This window comes from Zootoca vivipara, chromosome 6 (genome assembly GCF_965207765.1).
Source record: "Zootoca vivipara chromosome 6, rZooViv2.hap1.1, whole genome shotgun sequence".
NCBI lineage: Eukaryota > Metazoa > Chordata > Lepidosauria > Squamata > Lacertidae > Zootoca > Zootoca vivipara.
In genome coordinates, this window is record NC_142589.1 from 68,936,744 (window position 1) to 68,963,134 (window position 26,391).

The window sequence follows — 26,391 nt, forward strand, 5'->3', positions numbered from 1 at the left end:
CTATGGGAAAGACGCCTCTGGGCAGATGAAGGCATCCGGTTGTTCTGATGCGGATGCACTGGGTCATGTCTTCTCTTTCTTTTCTTTTTTAATTAATTCTTTATTGAGATTAAAATAAAAATATAACAAAATATAACAATAAAAACAATACAAATAATATAAACGAATAAACCATACCTAAAACACAAATTATACATAACCAAAAACTTCTACATCGAATATATCAAATAAATCAAATAAATCGATTAAATCCAATATGTACATCCTTCTTCTGTAAACTGACTTCCACTTGTCTTCCTCCTGGGCTAATACACTCATACCTTTTTACACTGCTTCACTTAATTTCCAAAATTTTAATCTGTATGGAATATTAAAAGTAAATACAAGTTTTTATCATGGGCACTGCCTTTTAAGATATTCCCAAAAAAAATTCCCAATTTTGGATACATTTTTTATTACGGGGCATGTCTTCTCTCTGTACGTCTCCCAGCGGACATGCCTCCTCTGGCCACTAATATTGATACACAATCTAACTGCCTGTCTCAAGGCACTCATCTCATATTGTACTTTTCCATTTCTGTACAATGGTACAATGCGCCTTCATCTGCCGCATACTACAGTGGAACCTCAGTTGTCGAATGTAATCAGTTCCGGAAGACTGTTCAACTTCCGAAACGTTCGACAACTGAGGCACAATGGCTAGTCGGCAAAATTCATTGGAGAAATTGAGAAACACGCCTCGGAAGCTGTTCGACTTCCGAGGCATGTTCAAAAACGAAAGCATTGACTTCTGGGTTGTCGGTGTTCAGGGTCCGAATTATTCGGCTTCCGAAGTGTTCGACAACTGAGGTTCCACTGTATTGCCCTTCATTTTATTTATATATTGTTTTTATTCTTACATTTCAGTTACCTCTGAGTTGATATGATTTTATTATTTTCCACAGTGATTTAAATAATTTTTTATGATACATCATTCTTACATTTGTTCTGTCTCGGGTCCTTTCTTGTTATCAACACTAACTCGCCCAAGGCTGAGGCAGAAATTTGATTCAGTCACAATTAAATCTGAATTTATCAAATCCACACTTTCTGAAACAATATGAGAACCAAAAAAACAACCGCCCTTCAAAATTCACACTTCTCCACATTTGTCAACACAGTTCACCCACCCACCAATGTTAATAAAAATGCATATATTGGGGCAAAATGTGCATAAAAATGAATATATTTGCGAAAATAACATACAAAATGCATTATATTATTAGGTGGAAATGCTTGCAAAAATGCACAAACCAGTCAAAAGTGTATATTAAAATCTGTTTTTAGGAGAAATTCACACTAAAATGCTGAAGCAAGCTCAATAGAGCTAAATACAGGGTTTCTAAAATAAATAAATGAATATTGTAATGGTTTAAAATGGAGGTGCTCCTTGTAGACAAAAGTGCCACAAAGAAAAACATGATCTTTGTGACCCATGTGTGCAACTACATACTTGTGTATACGCAGCTTTAGACTTTAAGGTACCACAAAACTGTTTACCCCCACTGCCATGGATAACAATTTTATATCTGATGTTCATTGCTGCACTGTTTTTCAGTTGATCATATTATAGTGTTCATCACAAACAATGCAATTAAGTATTAATGTAACTAATGGGTCACTGAAAAGTCAGCCTTGTTATTGTCAGCTCAGGATTGCTTCTGCACAATATAATTCGACAAAATCCATTTCCCCCCCAAAGGAAAAACTGTGGTGCAATTGCATCTCTGCTCAGAAATAAGTTGAAAATAAGCAGATCCGCAGTCCTTGTGTATTAAGAAAAACCAGCCATCCACAAAGAAATATGTTCCTTTTAGAAGTCTCTGGCCTCCCAGGCATGTAGGACCTCAGCAACATTTGTTTCCACCTTCCCACTGGGCATCTTCAGATCATCGGAGCTGTCGTCATTGAAGTTTCCACATGGGGCACATAGCTTCCCTGCGAGGGCCTTCCTGACTTTCACTCTCACCTCTCCGCTGGGATAAAGGTGAACCTGTACCTGAGAGGCCTGGTCAATCTGCATCCCATCGTGAACTTTGCTCACAGACACCTCTTCAGAGACCTTGTATGGCAGGCTTACCGGACGTCCATTTACCTGGAACACGTAAAGATTGGGGCATGAGATCTTGTTTTGATGAAAGCCAAGAAGCCAGCAAGAACCTCAGAATCCACACCAACTAATACAGGCAAAAGCCAATTAACATGTAGACTACACCAGAGGCTAGCTTTGCATTAAGCATCTAAAGCATGGGTAGGCAACCTAAGGCCCGGAGGCTGGATTCGGCCCAATCGCCTTCTAAAACCGGCCCACGGATGGTCAGGGAATCAGCATATTTTTACATGAGTAGAATGTGTCCTTTTATTTAAAATGCATCTCTGGGTTATTTGTGGGGCATAGGAATTCGTTCATTTCTTCTTCTTCAAAATATAGTCTGCCCCCCCCCCCAAGGTCTGAGGACCAGTGGACTAGCCTCCTGCTGAAAAAGTTTGCTGACCCCTGATCTAAAGTCAAGAAAACATTGGAACCAGCTCTAAATAAACTTTAGTTACATCCACTAAATAACAACATTAAGTCAACTTCACCATTCACTTATTAGTAACTCCCTTTGTTGTTGTTTAGTCATTTAGTCGTGGTCCGACTCTTCGTGACCCCATGGACCAGAGCACGCCAGGCACTCCTGTATTGCACTGCCTCCCGCAGTTTGGTCAAACTCATGTTCGTAGCTTCAAGAACACTGTCCAGCCATCTCGTCCTCTGTCATCCCCTTCTCCTTGTGCCCTCCATCTTTCCCAACATCAGGGTCTTTTTCAGGGAGTCTTCTCTTCTCATGAGGTGGCCAAGGTATTGTAGCCTCAGCTTCAAGGTATTGTAGCACTCGGAGCTGATTTATGCCTTGTAGCGGCATAGGGGCTTAAATAACTTAGAGAAGTTATGTTTTGACCAAATGTGATCCACCTGGAGAAGGAACCGGCAAGCCACTCCAGTATCCCTGCCAAGAAAACTCCATGGACAAGTAGGTATTCACAAACAGAGTTAAATAATGGGAAAGGATAGGTTGCCCCAACTCTGGGTTCTGGCAGGAGTGCAAGTATTCTTATAGTGAATGAGAGCACAGAACTGGGGACAAGGAGTTATTTTGCAGTCGTCCATTAATCTCGATTAAAAGAGCACAAAGGTATATGTGGAGAAGCCGAATTTCATCCACCATTGAAGAGCAAAGGGATCAGCGAAGAAATCATCATAACCCTATGGCCTTTCAGATGGCCAATGGATCATGAGAGCTGCAGTACAACAACATCTGGAAGCTATCTCTGCCTTAGCCTTCCACTGTTGAACGAGATGGAAGATTTCTTGAGAAATACGCCCTTTTGGTTGAATTAGGCCCTGTGCCTTTAACAGCTGCTAAGCAGGCAAAAATGGATGAAAAATGTAATCTTCCATCAAGGAGGCGCAGTGATGGAAAACCTCGGGCCATCCAAAAATGATGGTTTCCTGTCATAAACCATGAGATTGCCCCCATTACTCTTCAGCATCATATTATTAAAAATGAGCAGGCACTGGGCTATTTCATTTTTCACTTTGGCAGGGTTACTCTGTCTTGTGAGTGCCTCTAAAAACAGTCTTGGAAAGATGAGAGGCAAACTATTTAAGAGGACCCAACCTTAATCTTTCAGATGGTCGGACTGTGAAACTTTTAATTATTTCCATGGATTAATTACTGTATACATTCCCAACCAAGAAAATGCCAATTAGTATATAAAAAAGGGGTTGTGTAATAGTCCAGAGAATCTCTTTTATCATGGGAAGCAGCTAATCCACTTGGTAACATAGGAAGGTGGCTTAAACCAAGTCAGGCCATTGGGTACATCTAGTTCATTATTGTCCACAATGACTAGCAGAAACTCTCCAGGGTTTCAGGCTGTGACTAGTGATAAACACATAAACAAGTCATAATAAGATATATATTGAACCATACTATTCTTATTAGGAACTAGATATATTTTCCCCTGAACTCTACTTACCCATGTCCTGTTGTTCTTTTTGACAGTGATGGATGTGTCAGGGAAGAATATGTAGACTGCTCTCCCAGCTACCAAGCCATCCTCTTTGTCCTTTCCAATGCTCACAGACACTCTGAACCAGAAGGGGGCACTTTCATCACAAACAGAGGCCAAGTCATAAACTCCACTGCAGAAGTACTTCCCTGAGGCACCGTCAAATGAACTAAGCTGGGCTCCAGGGGTGAGTTTGCACTCACCCTCCAGACTTTCCATGCTCTCACAGGCACGACGACCATCCTTAAGTGTGCAGGTGTCTATTTGGCAGCTGCTGTTAACACAGGTAAGTTTGCCTAAGTCACCACAGGTGCATTTCTCCAGGCAGTTGCTTGAGAAGATGCTCTCTCCAGCCTGTTGGGAAATTCCCGGATAAAGAAATACAGTTAGGGGAGTTGGGAAATAATGCAAACATTCCAACAGCAATTTCTTTTTTTTATTTAATGATGTTAGCTTATTTAGAATGTTCACATGCTGATTTCCCATGTAAAAGATGCACAAGTTTATTTCTGACCTAAGAAAAACTAACCCAGTGTACGTTACCCCTATTCCAAACTCCACTCAGTAGCAAGGCTACTGCAGGCTGAGATGGCCTGAGACTGGCAGAGAGAAAACAAGACTTTGAAGCAGAGTTTCACTTACACCACCCTTTTCGTCAATGCAAGTTGCACAGGGTTACACTAGCCATGTGACTGACCAGGTGGCACTGGGAAGTTTTATCTCAAGCAGCAAAATGTCCCAGCCAGCCCTGGGCTTAGCCAAGGCTGAGCTGGAGATCTGCCTATTCTAAATTCACTCCTCCAAATGGATCCTGGGTTTACATTGTGCCTTGAAGAGGGTTTTCAGCATTGGATTCATGGCTACCTCCTTCAGAGCAGTAACAAATACAGTGGTACCCCTGGTTATGAACTTAATTTGTTCTGGAGGTCCGTTCTTAACCTGAAACCGTTCTTAACCTGAAACTGTTCTTAACCTGAAGTACCACTTTAGCTAATGGGGGCCTCCCGCTGCCACCGCGCCACTGGAGCACGATTTCTGTTCTCATCCTGAAGCAAAGTTCTTAACCCGAGGTATTATTTCTGGGTTGGCGGAGTCTGTAATCTGAAGCATCTGTAACCTGAAGCGTCTGTAACCCAAGGTACCACTGTATTTCATCTTATTAAAATGTGTTTTATTTATTTAAGAATGTAAGATCACTACTAGATTAAAGGAGTATCTAGTCCAGCATTCTGTTCTCACAGTGGCCAACCAAATGCCCACAGGAAGGCCATAAGCATGACATGAGCACACTCGCATTATCCCTTCCATTAGATCTACAGGTGAAACTCAGAAAATTAGAATATTGTCGAAAAGTGCACTTATTTCAGTAATGCAACTTAAAAGGTGAAACCAATATATGAGATAGATGCATGACATGCAAAGCAAGATATGTCAAGCCTTTACTTGTTGTAATTGTAATTATTTGTCGTTAGGCGAGTCAAATTATAAATGGAATGTAATTAATAAAATGCAATAGCGATGTTTATTGTTGTTTTTTGTATTTTTGTAACTATTTGTTTTATTACTGTGGAATTTCCAAAAGAAAGCATTTGTAAAAATCAAAAGAAAAATATAAAATAATAAGTTGCATTACTGAAATAAATCCACTTTCGACAATATTCTAATTTTCCGAGTTTCACCTGTATGTGTGTTATTTGTAAAATCATATCCTTCATTATTGATCAATCTGTTTCGGTTTCTCTCTGTTTCCCAATCAGTTCTCCACATTTCCACATCACTTTGAGAATGTTTATTATAAAAGGCCTTGTGAAAATTCACCAGTGTTTTAGTGAAAATTTCTCCTTATACATTTTTAACACAGTTTTGCCTAATATAGACAACTTTGCAAAGAATGCATCGTGCATGTTGTTTTCACAAATATGTGCATTTCTATACAAACATTACTTGGCTGGAGAACTACATTGCAAAATTCAGTGAAGTGCGAATTTCAAAAGATGGCAATGTTTCAGTTCTCGTATTGTCTTGGAAAGTAGGTTCACCTTTCTATGCAAACTGGATCAAATTTCTCTCCCATCCTTATAACTGGCCCCTCTATATTGGAATCCTGATAACTGGGATACAAAGACTTACTTTGAGGTAGAGTCCCTTATGCACGCAGCCACATTTGTCTGTAGGCACACACGCATCCCCATCAAACAAGTAGCCATCATCACATTGGCAGCCTTCAAAGCATTTTCTGGTGCACTGGAGGGGAGTGGACAAACTGGCACAGCTGAAATCGCAAACTGGTTTTGTGCATGTCTCATAGTGACTATTGGCTGGGCAGGTGAGGGCTACAGCGAGAGAGAGAGAGCCAAAAAAGTAATGTTTGACAAACATAGAATAGGGAGGCTTTCCAAAATGCAAACAATTATTTTCAACCATTTTGCTTCATCTGTATTATGGCACAGAAGATTCTGACGCTATAGCTGGCTTGGAAGTGTTCACAAACATTCCAACCTCTCAGGGAATAAATATGTAAATCATAAATATTGGGTAATTGTTCTTTTGATATACCCTATGTTGGATTTAGATATCCCATGCCAGGCAGAGTGGAAATCTGCATTACTTAACAATGTAAACCAGACCTACTGGATTTATAGGCCCTCTTACAAGGAACTCAGAGTCAAGAAAGATAGCAAAATAGGGCAGCGGGTTGAAAAACAGGGAGAAAAAGGATGAGGAAAAAGGTGAGAGAACAAGTGATTGCATAGCACTGAAATGTACGTAACTCAACCAATAGCTTATATTGCTTTGGGTTCGGGGGAGACTCACTACCGAAAAGGCAGAGATGGTGAAACCTTATCATCCAACTTACGACAGAATGACTTTGTTCTCCAGGCTCCAATCTTGACTCCAGCAGACTGGCACGCAGCTGCATAGGCTTGAAGGCTTCGGCAGAGATATTCCTGCTCCCCTTTGGCCGCAGTCAAGTCATACAGGCATTGCTCAAGGTAATCAGAGGGGCTTACTAATGAGGAGCAGTCTTTGAATGGTCCTGTCTCGGACGTGATCATTCCACAGGAGTCGTCATTCTCATACGGTGCTGTCTGGACTGTATCAAAAGTGGGGCATTCCTCACCACAGCCATTGGAGCAGATGGCACCATCCAGAGGGACCTGCCAGAAGGCCCCAAACTCATCCACCGTTTGTGCGGACTCCCCACTAGGCAGCATGAAATCGTCCCTCTCGTCGCCATTGAAATTGCCACCCAGACCACACATGTGTCCCTGGTAGGTGCTGGGGACAGACACACGGACATAGGAAGAGGTATCATAAAGGACTGTGAGGCCAAGGGACGCCTGGACAATTATATTGATCCCCTCCTGAGTGATCCAGAGTTTCCCCTCGTCTCTATTCACTGGCAAAGTGCAGAATTCTTCATCCACCTGCATCAGCAAAGAAGAAAGAAGCACATTCATGGGGGTTATCTCTGAGCACACGTGAATTCTCAAGCACACACAAATACAAAAGACACACACATCTCCTTTTGCACATGCTCTTTTTCATACCAGTGATATAAAGCAATGTCATCATTATTTAAAAGCAATTTAGTTATTATACCAAATGGTTTTCCTGTAATTTTATGACTGCAAGCCACTTTGGACTCCCTTTGCATAAGAAGGGCATGTTATTCATTTGAAATACCGGTAAAACGTAAAGGTAAAGGACCCCTGGATGGTGAAGTCCAGTCAAAGGCGACTATGGGGTGTGGCGCTCATCTCGCTTGCAGGCTGAGGAAGCCGGCGTTTGTCCACAGAAAGCATTCCGGGTCATGTGGCCAGCATGACTAAACCACTGCTGGTGCAACGGGACACCGTGATGGAAACCAGAGTGCATGGAAATGCTGTTTACATTTCCGCCACAGCGGTGCCTATTTATCTACTTGCACTGGTGTGCTTTCGAACTGCTAGGTTGGCAGGAGCTGGGACGGAGCAATGGGAGCTCACCCCATCGAGTGGATTCGAACCACCAACCTTCTGATCGGCAAGCCCAAGAGGCTCAGTGGTTTAGACCTCAGCGCCACCCGTGTCCCTTTTATTTCAAATAGCAATAATAATCTGATATGAATGGCCCATACATACCATAGCTATCCATTTCCTTCCCCTTTCAAGGACAATAGTGTGCTGATGAACAGAGACCACAACCTTCCTGATCTGAGCAAGGTGTCCATTTCCAAGCTTCTCATTCTCCACCAAAATGGAGAAATTCTGCAGTCGAGGGTCTGTGCTGCAGACTTTGACTAAAGTGTAAGTGCAGGAGCCATGGAAGCGAAAGCTTTGTCCATCAAAGGAAATATAAAGAGGGTCACCAAGTGCTATAGCTGTACCATATCCTGCAGGGTGACAGCCTTGTATGCCGTTCTCCACCTTGCACTCCTCCTTTGCTCCACAGGAGAACTGCCGGCACTTGGTGGCTCCGTTGTCCAGGCAGCGGCACTTCTCCTGGCAGGAGCTACTGGGATAAAACTCCTCTCCCTTTTTGTAGTATCTGCCCTGGTGCACACAGCCACACTCTGTTAGACGGACACACTGATCCCCACTGAGCACGAATCCAGGATCACAAAAGCATCCTTCAGTACATGGTGCATCGCCACACTTTATGATGGAGGAACAGTTCTGGCATGTGCTGGGACAGCTGCTTCCACAGAGCTCGTAGTGGGAATTGGGTTGACAGGGAAGTCCTGGAAGTAAAAAATAAAGGCAATTATACTAGCCTTTGGAACACAACTAAGGCTCAGCAAAAGCGCTACCAAAGTGTTATGTTAAAATTGTGGGCACCCATATGGTTCAAAATGTCCTCTTAACACACACACCACAAAAAAATACCTATGGTTTGCTTATTCTAGTGCTTATTCTGTTGCATCTGAGTTGGGGGTGGCTGTGACTGTTATGAACTGGTGCCTAGATTCAGTGGTGGGCTGGATGAAGGACAAAAAAACTTAGGTTTGTCATGAAGTAGTGGTCCTGTGAGCAAGTATCGCTGGGTGGAACCCCTCAGGCAGGTGGTAACAATTATTTCCCATAGTGGGAGCATTTGAAGGTGCTGGCTTCTTGCCAGCATTCCCCAACCCCTATAAATCTTTGAGCTAACCTTTCGGGGAAGGGAGAGAACATGCCATGTTTTCAACTTGCTGTTTGATGTTCTGTGGCTGGTGCCAGAGAAGAAGCCAATAAAGCTTGGCAACCTGTTCAGGTTGCCTGTGTGTGATTGATTAGTAGTTTGGAGGGAGGACTTAAGAAAGTGACACTCATTTCTGGAGATGAGTGAAAATGAAGCACCCCTAGGTATTTGGGGGAATGGTAACTGCTAATTTAACAATGCAATGCCTTCTTTGTGCTCATGCAGCAGTTCAAGAGATCGTTCTTTTTTTTTAAAAAAAAAAAGACATACTCCCATTCTATTTGGGGTTGGAAAATAATGTGCACAAATTGGGCATCTTGGGATGTGCAGAACTGAATAATTGTGCTAGTGCAATGCCTGCTAGGACAATGGGATTTTTCTCCATTCTCCTCCCCCTGCATGCTACCACTCTCTCCCCATATCTTTTCTAGAGAGTTGGGAGACCCCTAGGGCAAAGAAGGGAGATCATTCCATCAGGCTGATGGAACGGTCTCCTTAATGCTATGTGGAATACGGCCCCAGGTCTGTGAGGCACTACAGGAAAGAACCAAAACACAGGAAGTCATTCCACCTAGTATTCCTGCAGAGTTGCAACTCTCTAAGCAATCCTTGATACAACATCGTACACTAGAATCCTTTTCAAATGATTCTTGGTTGTTGTTGTTTTTTCAAATGCTAAGACTGCATTGCAGCCATCAACATCCAATGTTTAACTGAACTCAGATTCAGATTCAGGAAGTAACACTTACTGCAGAAAGAGGCTGATCTCCATTTCCCAACCTCGATGCCCAGAGATTGGCAGGCTGTCACGTAGGCACTGATGGCACTGCAGAGAGTGTCATGAAGACACTTGTATTTACAGGTGTCAAATATACAATCATCAAAATAGGGGGTGGGGTCAATGGTCTCATGGCACTGCCTGAATGGCCCATCCCTTCTCTTGAGGATCCCACAGAACTGGTCCCCCTTGTAGGTCTGTTTCTCTGCCTCACTGCATACTGGGCAGTCACTGCATCCTGCAGAGCATCCTGGGACCTCCTTCAACTTCCAGCTGTCTGCAAACTGGATTTCATCTGTTGTCTGAGTTCCATCCTTCATGACAAAATCATCACTGGGGTCCTGATTGGCATTGCCACACAGACCACACACAGCATTGGCATAAGTGTTGGGAATAATAACCCTGACATAACTGTACCAGTCAAAGCTGACTCTCAGATCAAAGTCTGTTTTGATGAAGCCATGGACTCCGCTGATGTAGACCTTCAGTTTATTTTCATAGGAGAAGGGCAGGTCCATAAAGACTCCATTCACCTGGAAAATATATGGAATTGATCGTCACACAGAGAGTTCAGCAAAAACCTTGACACGTTTTCACTAGTGAGAGGCACAATCTGTGCTATATGCCAGGGGTGAGGAGCTTGTGGCCTCAGCCAGCATTGCCAGTGGTTAGGAATGATGGGGGGTGTAGTTCAGCAACACTTGACAGGCCACATATTTTCCAACCTTGCTATATGTTGTATAATCCATAGGGTTAATTCGCTTTTGCTGGCCCTAGAATGAGAAGGAAATGACTTGCCCCCACATGACATCACCAGACCCCTGAGGCTAAGAAAGAAAACTGCTTCTACTATTGAGTGTTCAAACAGGAATTTGTCCTTTAGAGATAAACCCTCTGTGTTTATTGCACTGTGCTGGTTCCAGGCTCTAAAGGCAAAATGACCTCCTCAGACCCCTCTCCCTCAGTGTGTCCTCCTTCAGTGAGCTTCTCCCTGACCTCCGTTGTTGCCAACCGCTGCTCCTCTCGCTTGCTTGTCTGACAGAGAGCCAGTGAGCAAGCAGGCAGTGGTGTCTACTGCTCCGCTCAAACATCACCACTATTGTCTCGGCCAGATACACAGTGAGATGGGTGTACAAGCAGGTAGCTGTGGTGAGGAGGTGGAGCAGGTCCAGGAGGCTGCTGTCAGTGGACCCAGGCTGGGTTGTGGGTTATCAGCAGATGCCAGGCCCTTGTTGCTGGTATCACTTTCCCACTGACTTTTAGAAAGCTTGAACTGCCCCAACCCAAGATTATCTACTGCTCTTCTCCAGTACCTCTGGGCTCTTGGAAAAACCATCCCACTTAAGACAGATTTAGAGGGCAAAATTTGCCATATGACCATTTCAAGAAGCCATAGGTTAAAGGTAACTGGACCCCTGATCATTAGGTCCAGTCGTGACCGACTCTGGCGTTGCGACACTCATCTAGCGTTATTGGCCGAGGGAGCCGGCGTACAGCTTCCAGGTCATGTGGCCAGCATGACAAAGCCACTTCTGGCGAACCAGAGCAGCACACGGAAATGTCGTTTACCTTCCCGCTGTAGCGGTACCTATTTATCTACTCAGGGCCATCTTAAGCCCATCCAGCGCCCTGGTGCTAAGGTCTCTCCAGCGCCCCCCTCCAGAGCCCCTCCAAGGACCCGGGAGTGCCAAGCGGACCGCGGCAGCAACGGGAGGCCACCTCCGAAGACTCCGCGCTGTGCCTCCTTCTCGTTTCCCCAGCACTGGGTTCCGCTCAGTCAAGCTTCGCCATCCGCGCGCGCACCGCGGGACCAGCAAGAGCTGCTTGGGCGCTGTGTGCGCGCTGGTGGCGAAGCGCGACTGAGCGGACCCCAGCGCTGGGGAAATGAGAAGGAGGTGCAGCGCGGAGTCCTCGGAGAAGGAGAGAGACGTGGCGCAGCCTCTCATCTCGTGGAGCGCAGTCCTGGCCAGATTGCCAGACCCCTGTGCTCACTTGGTGCCCTTCCAGCGCCCTCCAGTGCCCGACGCCGTGGTTCTCCGCGCCACTAGCCTCTATGGCTAGGACGGGCCTGTATCTACTTGCACTTTGATGTGCTTTCGAACTGCTAGGTTGACAGGAGCTGGGACTGAGCAACGGGAGCTCACCCCGTTGCAGGGATTCAAACCGCCGACCTTCTGATCAGCAAGCCCTAGGCTCTGTGGTTTAGCCCACAGCGCCACTCACGTCCCTCAAGAAGCCATGGAATGGCCTAATTATTAAGAACATGCACCAGAAAACAGATAATAATGCCTTTTCAGCTTGTGAAAGAAGCATGCATGCTTGAAGCAGAAAGCTGATATGTCTCTCACATTATAATAACCATACAAAGGAGTCATTTAAAATCAGCAATTTCTACAAGAGGTGGAACAGCAACCAGAGGTGCTGATTTGCATGTCTGAGCTGAACTTGAGACCAGCAGCTTATAAATTGCTTTGTTAGATCTGAGGTAGTTCAGTCAGTTCAAGCCTCACATTTGGCAAAAGATTCCAGCATTGCACAGGGGTTAGGCCAGGTGACCTTGGTAGTTCCTTCCAACTATATCATTCTATGATGCTATGGATCACATCAGCGAAATGATATTAATCATAGTTCCCTCCTCACACAACTTTTTGGCCCTCATTGCATCTGCAGGGTTGGCATGCCAAGTTCGGCAACAATTTGTGATCTTTTTTTTAAAAAAAACTAATTTTAGTGCCAACTTCTCCCAATAAACACATTTTTGTTTGCAGTTTTGAATAATGTACAGAGTTCCAAGCAATTTCCCCTAATATAATGTGTTTCCATATGTTATTTTCAATACTATCTGCATTTACATTCCCCTAGTAAATGCATTTTTAAAGACATTATATGGTTGGAGAAGTGTGAATTCTGAAGGATGGCTGTGCTTCAGTTTGCATATTGTTTTGGAAACTGCTAATTTGATATTCACCTTTAAATGTGAACTAATACAAACCATTTCTGCATCCCTAGGTGCTACTGCCTTGAATCTTTCTTCTTTGTTGCTGGTAACCAGTATAACACAATACAGAACACAATTTCCTCATTCAGCACATTTTCCTGTCCTGGCCTCACATCCTTTAGCGTTGTAAACCACAACAGAAAGAGTGTCGACATTCTAACATTAAGAATCAGATGCAATGGCTCTGCCTGAGGACCTCATTGCACATTGAGGTGCCGGTTGAACCATAGATCAAGTGCTCGATTTAAAGCTGCCCCAATTTTCCTTATCCCCCAGCATATATACCTTAATCTTCTGTGGATGTTCTTGGCTCAGACTGATGGTCATGTTGTAGACCTCTAGTGTCACCACTTTGGTGAAGGACACCGCCTTGCTGCCTCGGTTGTTGTTCTCCACCGTGACCAAAAACGGGGTGAGAGTGGGATCCTTGGAGCAGACTCCGGCCATTTGATAAATGCAGGTTCCCATGAAGTCAAATCTCTTTCCATCAAAGGTGGTGTAGTGAGGGTCTCCAGTTCCTATGCAGGTGGAATATCTGATGGGATGACAGCCCCAAGTGCCATTCACCAGAGCACATTTCTCGTTTGCCTTACAGGAGGACTCGGTGCACATAACCCTTCCTAATTTGGGGTCGCACTTGCAGCGATTACGACAGCCTTCATCAGCCCAGAACTCCTCTCCTGCGCTGTAGCTCACGCCTTTATAAACGCAAGGGCACTTCTCCACTGGGATGCATGCTTCAGCATTGAGGATGTAGCCCTCGTCACACTGACAAGCCTCCACACAGGTATCATTGCATGTTTTGGGAGCAGTTTTGTCGGAACAGGTAGCTGGGCATGGACTTCCACAGGACACAAAGTGGCTGTTTTCAGGGCAGGGTACTAGGGCCAAGGTGGGAACTGGAGGAATAAGAACGATCAAAGCTGGTCAGGTGTGATTAAAAAAAAGTTAAGGAAAACCAAAGCCATTCAAGGCTGCAGTCAGGAATGAAACAGTTCTGGGGCACACACTGCAGCAAATTTCCAAGTCAAATGTTTTACTATACAGTTGTACCTTGGATCCCGAACGCCTTGCGAGTTGAACATTTTGGCTCCTGAATGCTGAAAACCCAGAAGTGAGTGTTCCAGTTTGCGAATGTTATTTGGAACCCGAACGTCTGACGCGGCTTCCGCGGCTTCCACAGCTTCGATTGTGTGCAGAAAGCTCCCGAAGCCAATTGGAAGCCGCACCTCGGTTGTTGAACATTTTCAGAAGTCAAACAGACTTCTGGAATGGATTCTGTTCCACAACCAAGGTACAACTGTATTGGAATCATCTAGGCTAGGGCCTTCTTCCAAGATCCTTAAAGCTCTATTAGTAGGGTCTTCTTTGTTGTGGCACCTACCTTATTAAAAGGCTTGTTAAGGAAGCTCCATTAGGTCCCATCTCTCTACTGTGTCAGGTAAGAGGTAAGAACCTGGCTTTTTAAACAGGCCATTGAAAAAATTACGTAAAATTTCCTAGATCCATTCTACGTTGTTTTGGGGTTATTGAGATTTGTTAAATAGGCTGCTAATTTATTAACTGGAATGAATATTCGGGACTTTGTTCTGCTCTGTTTCTTGTATTGTTTCTTAGGCTTCTTGGGTCTCTCTGGAGAAAAAGGTGGGATAGATTTTTAATGCATAATAGTGTTCTGGTTGCTGTGTCACAAAAGGGCCATCCTGGAGCAAGGAAAAGGACAAAAAGCGGCAGCTGAAATGGTTGAAGTGTCAGAAGCACCTTGCCTATGAGGACATGATATATTTGGTATTTTTAAAATGCAGGGAAAGTGGGGAGAAAAAAAATATCTCCCATGTTAGTAGAACTAGGCCTTCTCAATGAAATTGATTTGCATGTGGCTCAGGACTGTAAAAAAAAAATTAGATTTAGGCAGGGATAGTGGAATGCCTATTGCTTTATTCCCCTGCGGTCACAGAACACCACAATCTCCATGCATCAGACAGATTCTTGCTCCGTGTTTGCAGTCATGGGATTGTTGTTTATCACATGGCGGTGTATGTTTTCATTCCACAGTGTGGGAAATGATGGAGACAGGATGTTTTGGTATTACTGCGTTCCGTGGAGTGGGACTATTGTCCTCTGTTCTTTCTCTCTTTGCTGTCTGATGAAAAAGAGGAAGGAGCTAAAGCAGAATGCTCCGAGTGTATTATATGTAAATAAAGTAGATTAGCCAAAATGCTGTGCTACTGGGGTCTGTTACACAAACCGCCAATACTCTGCAGGATCCTAAAGCGTGCTAATGCCTCATGGCATCAGACACTGTAATGTTCGGGTTGGAGAAAGCTTTTGAAGCTCCCGAACGAACGACCAGGAGGGAGAGAACATGCCAGTCGGGCATGTGTCTCTACCAGGGTCCTACATGAGAGTAGGATGATCCTAACAGTTCATACCTTACTCATGGAGGTTGGGGACAGAGGAAGCCATGTGAACTCAGGGACAGAGGCCCATGGACCATGAAACTAACACATGCGGGAATGAGTTGACATCTTCCCAAAATGAAGCCTGTTGACCTTGGAAGGAGATGGGATTTGCAAGAAAAGGTTGCATCTTCACCCATAGAATGACCTCAAGTTGATTCCTTTTGCCATCTGCAAAACCCTTGCATGCAGTTGCTGTTTTAATTAAGGGTGGCAGGGTAAAAAAGTCCTTTGTGTCTTGGTTTGCGAGGCAGCAACTGAGTTGAAAACATGAGAGCCACTGGTATCCAGCTAATTGCAGGCTAGGCTTGACACCCGCAAGGGCTCAAATTGGCCTCACTTGATTCTCTGAACACCTCAATCCACACCTCTCCCAACACAGCTCTGGCAGCAGAGCTACTTCTGAATGCTCACAGCCTCCATCCCCTACAGTGCCTGAGGCTTTTCTTGTTGGCCTCACAAAAAGTCTTTCTGTACACAACCGTCCCGAATTTGGGGTAGCAATTGCAAATAATCTGACAGCTTCATCAGCCCAGAACTCTTGCCCTGCGCTGCAGTCCATACCTGTCGAAGTGCTGGGGCAGCGCTCGGCTGGGATGCATTTCTCATCATTAAGGATGTATCCCTCATCGCACTGGCAGATTTCCACACAGGCATCTGAGCATTCATCGGGAGCAGTTCTGTCTGAACAGGTGGCTGGGCAGGGATTCCCACAGGTCTCAAAGTGGCTGTTCTCAGGACAGTCTATTGGGGGGTCAGTGGGACCTGAAGGAAAGCAATGTTCAAAAGTAGGCAGGTGTGATTACATATTTTAAAAATCAAGAAAAGCAAAGTAATTCAAGGCTCCAGTAAGGACAGAAAAGATTGAGGGAGTAAAAGTCCCTATTATATATATATATATATATATATATATATATATATATATATATACACACACACACACACACACACACACACACACACACACACACACAACTTTATTTCAGTTTCACAAACAAATACAGAGAAATGCAAAATACAAAAGAAATACAAAAGGAATACAAATACAAAAGAAGAAAAACAGATAACAAAGGGAAAAAACAAGAAACAAATAATCAAACAAAAACAGATCATATATCCTGCACATTCGGATCTGTATCATAACAAATAATAAGCAATATTATTAATAATAATATAAAAGATGAAACATCATATAAGTTCGTACATATTTAAACTCAACTTATAAATCAAAAAATTGAAAATTGAAAAGAGAAGATAAAGAAGAGAGAATACAAGTTAAAATTGACTCCTCACTGTCCATACATCGCTTCCCTTTTATTTAAACTCAGTCATTCTTGCTTCGATCCAATTCTCAATCTTAGCTTTGATTTCAGTTCTTCGTAACTATTAATCTTCCCTGTTTATCTTTCAATGTAAGCATATCACCAAGTTGATATTAAAATTTTCTTTTATTAAGTATTCCTCTACCTGTTTCCACTCATTTGTACATTTTTGTTTGGGAACATTCCTAATTATGTCCCTATTTCCTTCCAGTCAATAATTGTTGTTGTTGTTGTTGTTTATACACCCCACCCATCTGACTGGGTTGTCCTAGGCACTGTGGGCAGCTTCCAGCATATATAAAACATAGTTAAACATTTAACCTTAAAAAGCTTCCCTATACAGGGCTGCCTTCAGATGTTTCCTGAATGTTATGTAATTACTCAACATCAGATGGAAGGGCATTCCACAGGGTGGGCACCACCACCGAGAAAGCCCTCTACCTGGTTCCCTATAAGCTTCACTTCTCGCAGGGAGGGAACTGCTAGAAGGCCCTCGGAGCTGGACCTCAGTGTCTAGGCTGAACTATGGGGGTGGAGACGCTCCTTCAGGTATAAAGGGCTGAGGCTGTTTAGGGCAGCACCAACACTTTGAATTGTGCTAGGAAATGTACTGGGAGCCAATGTAGGTCTTTCAAGACTGGTGTTATATGGTCTCAGCAGTCAAATGTTATACTCCCTATGTAATTGGGCGTAACGCTTGCAGAGAGTCTGGCCGTCTTCATGAGCCCAGGACTCCCGCCCTGCACTGCAGTTCATACCCATAGAAGTGTTGGCACAGCTCTCCACTGGGATGCACTTCTCAGCACTGAGGACGTAGCCTCTATTGCACTGGCAGATTTCCACACAGGTCTCTGTGCACTCAGAGGGAGCAGTTCTGTGAGAGCAGGTGGCTGGGCAGGCACTTCCACAGGCCTCAAAGTGGCTGTTCTCAGGGCAGGATAATGGAGCCACAGTTGTGTCTGGATCAAACACTGATAAAAAAAATAGTCAGGTGAGTTCTCAGGTCAATTAATCATTCAAAATTCCTTCACTTCTAAGGAACATTTTTCTATTGACATATTGGCTTGTAGTTTTGTGCCCCAGCACTTTAATTCATTGTAGCTCAGTGGCACAGGAAATAAACTGGGTATAAACAGGAACTGCCAGATGGGCTCCAATTAGCAGTCTTCAAATGTGACATTAGCCTTATTTTTATGTAATTTGTGCTTTTGTGGCATGGCAATTTGTGGCAACTGTTTGGACAGCTCACTGCATTTTTTCACCCTTAGTATTATTATGTAAATTTGGTCACATTTTCCACAGATCTACAAATGAAGGTTTCGGGAATGATATTGTGTCACCAAAAGCATATGTACGCTTCTGTGCACACTTTACCCTATGCCTTTTTTTGTAAACGTGTGTTGGTTGGGGGACTGCAATGCAAAATCTGAAGATGTGTGAATTTCAACGAGTGGTTGTGTTTCGGTTCATGTATTGTTCCGGAAAGTGTAGATTATGTGGGTTCATCTTTGAATGTGATCAAATTGAATCCCCCCCCCAGTTCAAATGTGGCAATAATTTCGTCTGTGGGAGTCCAAAGTGAAGGAGCCACATACAGATTACAGTCAAGCCTGAGGCAGGAAAAGAAAAGAGTTGCAGTAAAAGGGAGAAGCAGCGGCTGTGCAAGTACGCCTATCCAAGAGTCAAGACCAGGCTTCCTCAACCTCAGCCCTCCAGATGTTTTGAGACTACAGTTCCCATCATCCCTGACCACTGGTCCTGCTAGCTAGGGATCTTGGGAGTTGTAGGCCAAAGACATCTGGAGGGCTGAGGTTGAAGAAGCCTGGTCAAGACTATTGTCAACTATTTGTTCATTCCCTAGCAGCCTATTAAATACTTACCAGATGAGCAAAGAGCTATGGAGCCATAGCCATCGCGGAATGAGCCTCCAAAAACGAAGAGTCCAAAAGGAGTGCTGGGATGCTCCAGGGAGAGGGAACTAGCTTTTCTGCCCAAGCTAAGCTGAGTAGAGGAGTATTCTGTGGCTGGGATTGGTCTCCACTGGATGTTTTCAACGGCCCTCTTCTCTAATGTGATCTCGCCGGTTTCTGAGGTTTTGGCTATAATAACTGCATAATTATCAAACCCGACCATTCCCTGAATGTGGTATGACCTACAGTAGCTTGCCAGTGGAGGAATATTGATGAGGAATGGGTCATAGATCGTGCTTCCTCTTGATGCACCAGCAAAGAAGAAAAGGACTTGGATTCCTCTGTCGGCTGAGATGTAAAGTGCCCGCGAGGGATGGATGCTCAACTGAGTAGCTTCTCCGGCTCTCATATTATAGTTTCCTGCTGTGGGCCCGGATTGATACGTGACTGAAGTGTTTTGGGATGCAACAATATATGCCATATCGTATCTGCTCTGAAAGGACACTGGGGGCACAAGGAAGGTGGTGCCCCAGCGTGAAACGGGCAGGAGCTGCTCGACAACATGGTCGCAGTGTGTGTGGTTCTTGGCACAGCTGTGCCCACTCAAGACAGCCACAGGTCCACTTGATTCAACCTTGGTGCCAGATAGATCCTGCAAGCTTTGCAGCTGGATTGCTTGGAAGGCCTTGAGGTTAGCAACCAGAATACTCCCGGCAGGATAAACACGTCCTTTGAATGTCACAGACCCCGTCAAACGGATGTCGACCCTAGTGGCTGCTTGATAGGCCACAACTGCAAACTCCTTGAAAGTGTCTGCCATTTCACCCACTGGGGTCACCACATAATACAACGTGCCCAGCTGCTTGATTGGGTACACTGCAGTGGCACCAGTTGAATAGTCCTTGTGGCTGCGGGAAAAGACAGAGATGTCATGGTTTGCTCGGATCGCCACAGCCCTGTCAAAGGTGTCCGTCCCCACCATCTCTGCGGAAGCTGGAAGCTCAATGGACACAGTTTCCCCTTCATTGACAGAAATGGTGTTCTGGAATGTAGCTTTGTTTGCTGTGACCATGACAGTGGTTGCAGGATGGTACCCAGTGATGAGCAACTCAAGCTTAGTATTGCGTCGATTCTGTTTGATATTGAGCATGAAGGCTGTGACAAACTCCTTTCCTTGGGAACTTGCTGTACATAGCCCTGAGAGGAGGAAAATAGCAACGGATTGAAAATAGTATGGCAAGTATCGTTCACAAATATATATGGAATGGTGTGGCCACATTTGGAATAATATGTACTGGGGAAGAACCTCATACAGCTATGAGCATCTGAATAATCGCATGGAGAAAGTGGATAGTGAAATTTGCTTCCCCTTCTCATGAGACTAGGACACAGGCTTGCCCTGAGAGATAGCTCAGTTGGTAGAGTGCGAGACTCTTAATCTCAGGGCCATGGGTTTGAGCCCCATGTTGGCAGCCAGTACTCCCCTCACAGTGCAACAAATTAGTATGAACAATAAGAGGGGACTGTTCATGCAAATGTCTTTCAATGATGACTGTATATAAGGGGGGGGATTAATTATATAACTTTTAAGGAAGCGGCTCATACTGAATGTATACCAGCATCCCCTTTTCACATCCATTTGTGTAGTAAATGTTCACCATGCCAGGCCATATGAAAGCACATGCTCCCTTACTTGCCATCCCCAAAATGAGGAGGTTTCCTTTGGTCCAGTTTACTTACCACTCAATAGTGCCAGACCAGTCAAGAGGAACAATAACCTCATTGCCATAGCTGCAAAAGAATATAGGAAAGAAGTAAGACAGATTGTTTTATGTAACTCTAAATACAAATCCGACCACGTTGACTTTTCTACAACATGAAACGCAGGGCAGTTTCCAAAGCACTTGCTCCGTCACCACAAGGATTTATGCTTGTGCAACCAAACTCTCCCCTCCTCCCCACAAATCTGCCCTAGAGGTTTGGATGAATGCCTAGAACAGATTTGTGAGGGATGGGGCAGGGGCAGGAGAGAGGGAGAATGTTCCATTGCACAAGCAGAAATCCTTGCACTGATAGGATATTCACATAGCACTGCTTTGAATTCTACTGGGAACTTCCAACGATGCAGTCACAACAATAACTTTTCAGAAACTTGACAAGGGTGTGAACTGTCCTGTAACAGTCCTTTTTCAGAACACTATCTGTCAGGCGTTCATTCAGTGGCAAACTTTGGGCTCTCAAATTTCAGCGGCGCCCTTTGTGGCGCTAAGATTCGGTGCCCCCCACCTCTCATGCTCAACTTGACACCATTGTTGCAGATCCCCCATGTGGCACCTGCAACCCAGTGCGGCCAAACCAATTGTGCTGCCCTAAAACCGCTTCTGGTTCATTAACCTACTGCAATGCGTTGCATGAAGGATTGCCTTCAGACACTGGTTGGGAACTGGAGTTGGTTCAAAATTAAGCCACCATGCTCAGCAGATGGCAATGTATTGTGGCTGTGTGTAAACAATCACAGTGGCTCCCAGTCTGGTTTGTGGCACAATTCCAGTAGTGCAGCTTGCCTTTAAAGCACCAAACAGTTTGGAACCTAGAGGCATTCCTGAAGGACTACTTTGCCCAACTTTGTTCTGCCTCTTCACAGAAAAAGTCTTCTAAGATCCTCCCCAGGGTGCCCTCACTATCTGTGCTAAAGCAAATGGTGACTAGAGGAAAGTTTTCCTGGTGGCTCACCCCAGAGAGGTTTGTACCCAGATGTCATCTATATATATATGTGAACTGGGTATTCCTTCCTCCCCAATGTTCAACAAAACCACTTGCCTGATCGAGGAGAAATTTTGACACAACATCACATGCGAATGTCTGAAGGCTATAGGAAAGTTTGCTAAGACAGATGTCAAACCTGTGAGAGGTAAAACCCCAAAAAAACCGTGTTTCAAAACACACTACTCAGACGAAAATGCATGCTGGGAAAAGAACCAGGTTGCAAACCAACGCCCTCTAGCGGTGGCTACACTGGTACTACACCTATAAAACCTTTTCTGATTACATACTAGGCCGAAGCCTTTATAGACTAGGCCAGGCATCCCCAAAACTTCGGCCCTCCAGATGTTTTGGACTACAATTCTCATCATCCCTGACCACTGGTCCTGTTAGCTAGGGATCATGGGAGTTGTAGGCCAAAACATCTGGAGGGCCGCAGTTTGGGGATGCCTGGACTAGGCCAAATGGAGGTAATGACTCGCCGGGTTGGGGGGAGGAGGGGACGGGATAGGTCAGGACACTGTGGGGCCAGTCACAGGGATGAGCCGGGGGTGGGGGGAAGAGGGGGCCTGATACGTCATGGATCGACACAGGTTGGGGGGAATCACAGGGAAAACCCAGGGGGTGTGGGGAGGAGGAGGCGGGATACGTCATGGATCGACACAGGGTGGTGGCAGTCACAGGGATTAGCCACGGCAACACGTGGCAGGGCCAGGTAGTTTAAAATAAAATAAGAATTGGAAAGCTTGCTTTAAGAGAGTAACCAATCAGGAGAAAATCAAAGGGATGAAATCACATTACAGTGGTACCTCGGTTTATGAACACAATTGGTTCCGGAAGTCTGTTCATAAACTGAAGCGTTCATAAACTGAAGCGAACTTTCCCATTGAAAGTAATGGAAAGTGAATTAATCCGTTCCAGACGGTCCGCGGAGTAAGCGTTCATAAACTGAAGCAAACTTTCCCATTGAAAGTAATGGAAAGTGGATTAATCCGTTCCAGACGGGTCCACGGAGTACTTAAACTGAAGCGTTCATAAACTGAAACATGGGTGTAATTGGTTCTGGAAGTCTGTTCATAAACTGAAGCGTTCATAAACTGAAGCAAACTTTCCCATTGAAAGTAATGGAAAATGAATTAATCCATTCCAGATGGGTCCGCGGCGTTCATAAACCGAAAATTCATAAACCGAGGTGTTCATAAACCGAGGTTCCACTGTAATAGCAAAGCAGAAGATACAGCAATCAGAGCTGGCGGATCTTATTTCCCCTAAAGCAGCTCTTTGCAGGCCCACCCACCCACTGCAGCCCCTCTTCTGTTAAATATCTTCTAGACCAGGCATAGGCAACCTTAGCTCTCCAGATGTTTTGGAACTACAACTCCCATGATCCCTAGCTAACAGGGCCAGTGGTCAGGGATCATGGGAGTTGTAGTTCCAAAACATCTGGAGAGCCAAGGTTGCCTATGCCTGTTCTAGACTAACTAGTACCAGTGCAGGGATGGGGGAGAAATTCCATTCAGTTCACATTTATGGGTGACTAAGTTGTCACTCTCCAAAACAAATACATGAACCAAAGCACAACCATTCTTTGAATTTTGCAGTTCTCTAGCTAAGGGGCATATACAAAAATGCATATACTTGGATAGAGTGTGCATAAGAATAGCATATATTAGTGAAAATAAGATACAAAACTGCACTGCATTAAGGGAAATGTATATTAGGCAGAACTGCATTCAAGCATATGTATATTCGAGGGAAATTGCATTAAAATAAAACCTTTAATTAAGATTTTTTTAAAATAGAAAGGAAAGAGAAACAAAAATTGAGAAATTCATCCAACACTATACTAGCGGCACCAAAAGCACAAAAGGCAAGAAGGATCTGTTTATCTCAGACAGACCAGCAGCTGATTAGAATCACAATGCACTGTTCAAAACAATATCTTACCTTGTGCCCCTAAGTAAGCTCGTCTTGGCTGGATAAAGAAGAACTTGGTCCTCTCTCCTTTTCTCTCAGCTGCTCTTTCCCTTTTTATAGGCTGAAGGAGTCAAAGCCCATCTCCCGATTAAGTATTAGGAAAGCAGCAACCGTCCATAAGGGCTTGGCTTTGGGGCTTTGGGGAAATGCAAGAGTCAGATTAAAAAAAAAACAGAGAACCTTTGCCTATCCTCTCAGCCCCAGAAAAAATGCAACTGCCTGGATTGGGCAATGTGCCTTATAGGGTAGCATTTAACAAATGTTTCTAAAATGTATTTGAATACTGAAATAGTTGAAGCCAAACTTCTTTTCCTGTTTGCTGTTGTAGTTCTTCATAATTAGCATGACATCAATGAAAGAGGCACCTTTACCTAGACATTATTTTGTAAAAATTATTGTACTTGCTATGAACAAAACCTGGCAAGCTAGACAGCAAGCTTTTTTCTGTTTGTGGAGTTCTGCTGCTCAGGGGTAGAAGACCGAAGTGTCATTGACCTGACTTTTTGTCTGGATAGGAAACTAACATGTTGCGGATCTTGCTGCCCGGCAGATGTACTAGCAAGTTCCAGAGAAGTAGAGTTGGACCTCTGGGCATTTTCTTTGTAATCAGAAAAAAAGAAAGTGAAACTGACCTTGGATTGCTCTTCTCCTTGGCCAAAATCCAGGGAGCTAGTTCAGGGAACAGTTCAATGGGACGTTTTAGTTTCCCGCTTTCAACAGCTTATCTCCATATCCAAGACTGCTTTCGAACCTTCCCTGAGTTGGGAACTGGAGACTGCTGTTTGCAAAAGAGGAAGGCCAATGCACCACTGGGCATGTGGAGCTAACTGCGTGTTCTCTGGGCCGTGCCCAGTTCAGCTTAAGGCTGTCCGGGAAGCCTGGGTTAAAATCAGTGCTATTTACTAGCAGGGATGTTTTGCATGACACAGAATGAAGCACGTTGCTTCAGCGGCAGATCTAGACCCCCTCCGAGTGGTGGCGGATCCACCCATTGCTGCCTCGGCCATAGCTGCCTCTGCCTCTATCTATGAGCTCTCCTGTGCACACCCTTTGCTGCTTGCCTACTCCCTGCCTGTCAGCTGCCTCTCTTGTTGCTCAGGGGAGAGAAGCAGCTCGTGGAGAGGGTGCCTTCCCTCGCACATTTTTCCCCCTCGCAATAATCCTGTGGCCTAGGTTAGGCAGAGGTTGCAATTGGCTCAAGGTGACCATGTGAGCTTTAAAAGCTGGGATTTGAACCTGATATCTGAGCGTGTTATATTGGGTACATTGGGTAGGTGTGGTGGGTCTCAAAATTGGAATGCTAAAAGCAGGTGACCTCTTGAAAGTTCCTGAGGGCGCAAAACACTACAGCTCGACTTTTGTGTGTTTCATTACATGCTGGTTACGGAGTGGTGTGCAGTGGAGTTGTGCTCAGAAGTCTGGCTTTGTACTTTTTTTTCAGATAAAGCAAATTTCTTCCACGCCATCACCTGCATCTCACCCTAAACTGGGGGGGGGGGAGGCGTGATTCTGTAGTTCGCCTCAGGTGCCAAAATGTATTGGGCCAGCCCTGCATGTTGGAGAAATCTGACAAAAATTGAAATGGCAGTTGAAATTGCTAATGTTCGCTTTCCCCCAGCCTATATCCATCAACCATCCTAGCTGCGAGTCCTGGAAGATCTGTTCCCTGCCTTGCTAGCCTTTTCCCACCTGGTCTGGGAGGGCAGGGCATTGACTGACTCCAGCTACAAAACCTGAGGTTGCTCAACAGACTCTTGGGCTGGAGTATTATTGAGGGAGTTATTGATATATTGTTGTTATTTATATATATTCTTTTATTGTTAGGTGTTGTTGTTATTTATATGGAAATGGTTCAGTTTTGCTGTGTACTTTTTGATTTGTCTTATTTATTTTATGGCTACTTTTGTAATTATGTAAATCTTTTTCTGTTGTAAGCCGCCTTCAACATAGCTTTAGCGATGGAATAGCAGCTTATAAATAAAACAATGGTGATAGCTAGAAGAGAAATCAATCCAGCAGACATGACTGGTGTTTGCTGCTGCTGTTGCTTTGAGTCTGAAAGTGATATATACAGTGGTACCTCGACTTACGAAGATGATCCGTTCCACAGCCGTCATCGTAAGTCGAGGTTTTTGTTTCTCGAAGCACTGGTACGGTGCATGCGTGAAGCGTGCTTCTGCACATGCGCAAAATGTGCGCAGCGGGCGTGGCGAAAGGACTTATGGAGGTTATCGACTTCGGAAGTTGAAACCTTCGGAAGTCGAAGCGTTCGGATGTCGAGGTATGACTGTAATTGATTCTGTATTTTCCCCCATTTACATCGCCTTTCCTTTTCATTGAATGGATTTTGATAAGGTAATTGCAAAGTAACTTCCATAATTATGTAAGACAAATAACAGGGCTTTTGTGCAGGGCTGTTTTTTCAGCCTGAACTCAGTTCCGGCACCTCTCAGGTGGGCGCCGTTGCCATTATAAGAGAACAAGGGAGGACTTCTGGCACAGCCGCCATGGCAAACTGCCAATCTCATGGTAGCGGATGCCAGCCGTGCAGTTAATTAAGGATAATTTGGGAGTAATTATCCTTGAAAGTCCCCCCCCCCAGTTCTGGGGGGGAGCTTTCTCTTGCAGATCGTCTGATAACTGCATTTTGCTCTGATGGGATGTGGGGGCAGGGATGCAGAGTGAAGAGCACTGCACATATTGGAAACTTCCCAATGCGGTCACCATGGGCGGAGGTATCTCTGTTTCTTCTAAGATATATCTGAATTTGGACTTAAGAAACAGACGTGTTTTGGAAGAAAGAGAGACATAACCTGCGAAATGAATCAGCCACTGAGTGCCAAGGTTTTGCAGAGCACTCTCGTCATCGTAACTGAAATGCTATGTAAGTGAAGCGGAGCCTTTGTTCTTTCTTTACATTATTTTT

At 44.5% G+C, this 26,391-nt stretch overlaps 1 protein-coding gene across 2 annotated transcripts; it reads right to left on the reverse strand.

Annotated features, from left to right (window-relative positions):
* Positions 1 to 70: 70 nt before the first annotated feature.
* On the reverse strand, positions 71 to 24,519 carry LOC148685395 (IgGFc-binding protein-like). Of its 2 annotated transcripts, XM_088671144.1 has the most exons (12): positions 24,098 to 24,519; positions 20,466 to 20,516; positions 18,696 to 19,922; positions 17,574 to 17,786; positions 16,058 to 16,258; positions 13,320 to 13,933; positions 10,008 to 10,569; positions 8,220 to 8,818; positions 6,953 to 7,523; positions 6,226 to 6,428; positions 4,063 to 4,449; positions 71 to 2,134 (listed from the first exon to the last, which is right to left on the reverse strand). In XM_088671144.1, exons 2-12 carry the CDS (start codon positions 20,512 to 20,514, stop codon positions 1,853 to 1,855), a joined length of 4,908 nt encoding a protein of 1,635 aa, XP_088527270.1. In that variant the 5' UTR covers positions 20,515 to 20,516; positions 24,098 to 24,519; the 3' UTR covers positions 71 to 1,852. The 2 variants fall into 2 exon arrangements, with proteins under 2 accessions (XP_088527270.1, XP_088527271.1); XM_088671145.1 differs by lacking the exon at positions 17,574 to 17,786.
* Between the last annotated feature and the right edge of the window lie 1,872 nt (positions 24,520 to 26,391).

Coding starts and splice junctions, on each gene's coding strand:
- LOC148685395 (XM_088671144.1), bottom strand. CDS start 20,514: ATGGCAATGAGGTTATTGTTCCTCTTGACTGGTCTGGCACTATTGAGT. Junction 19,923..20,465: donor TGGTCTGGCACTATTGAGTG/GTAAGTAAACTG, acceptor TCCTCCTCTCAG/GGCTATGTACAGCAAGTTCC. Junction 10,570..13,319: donor AACATCCACAGAAGATTAAG/GTATATATGCTG, acceptor TATATTTTCCAG/GTGAATGGAGTCTTTATGGA.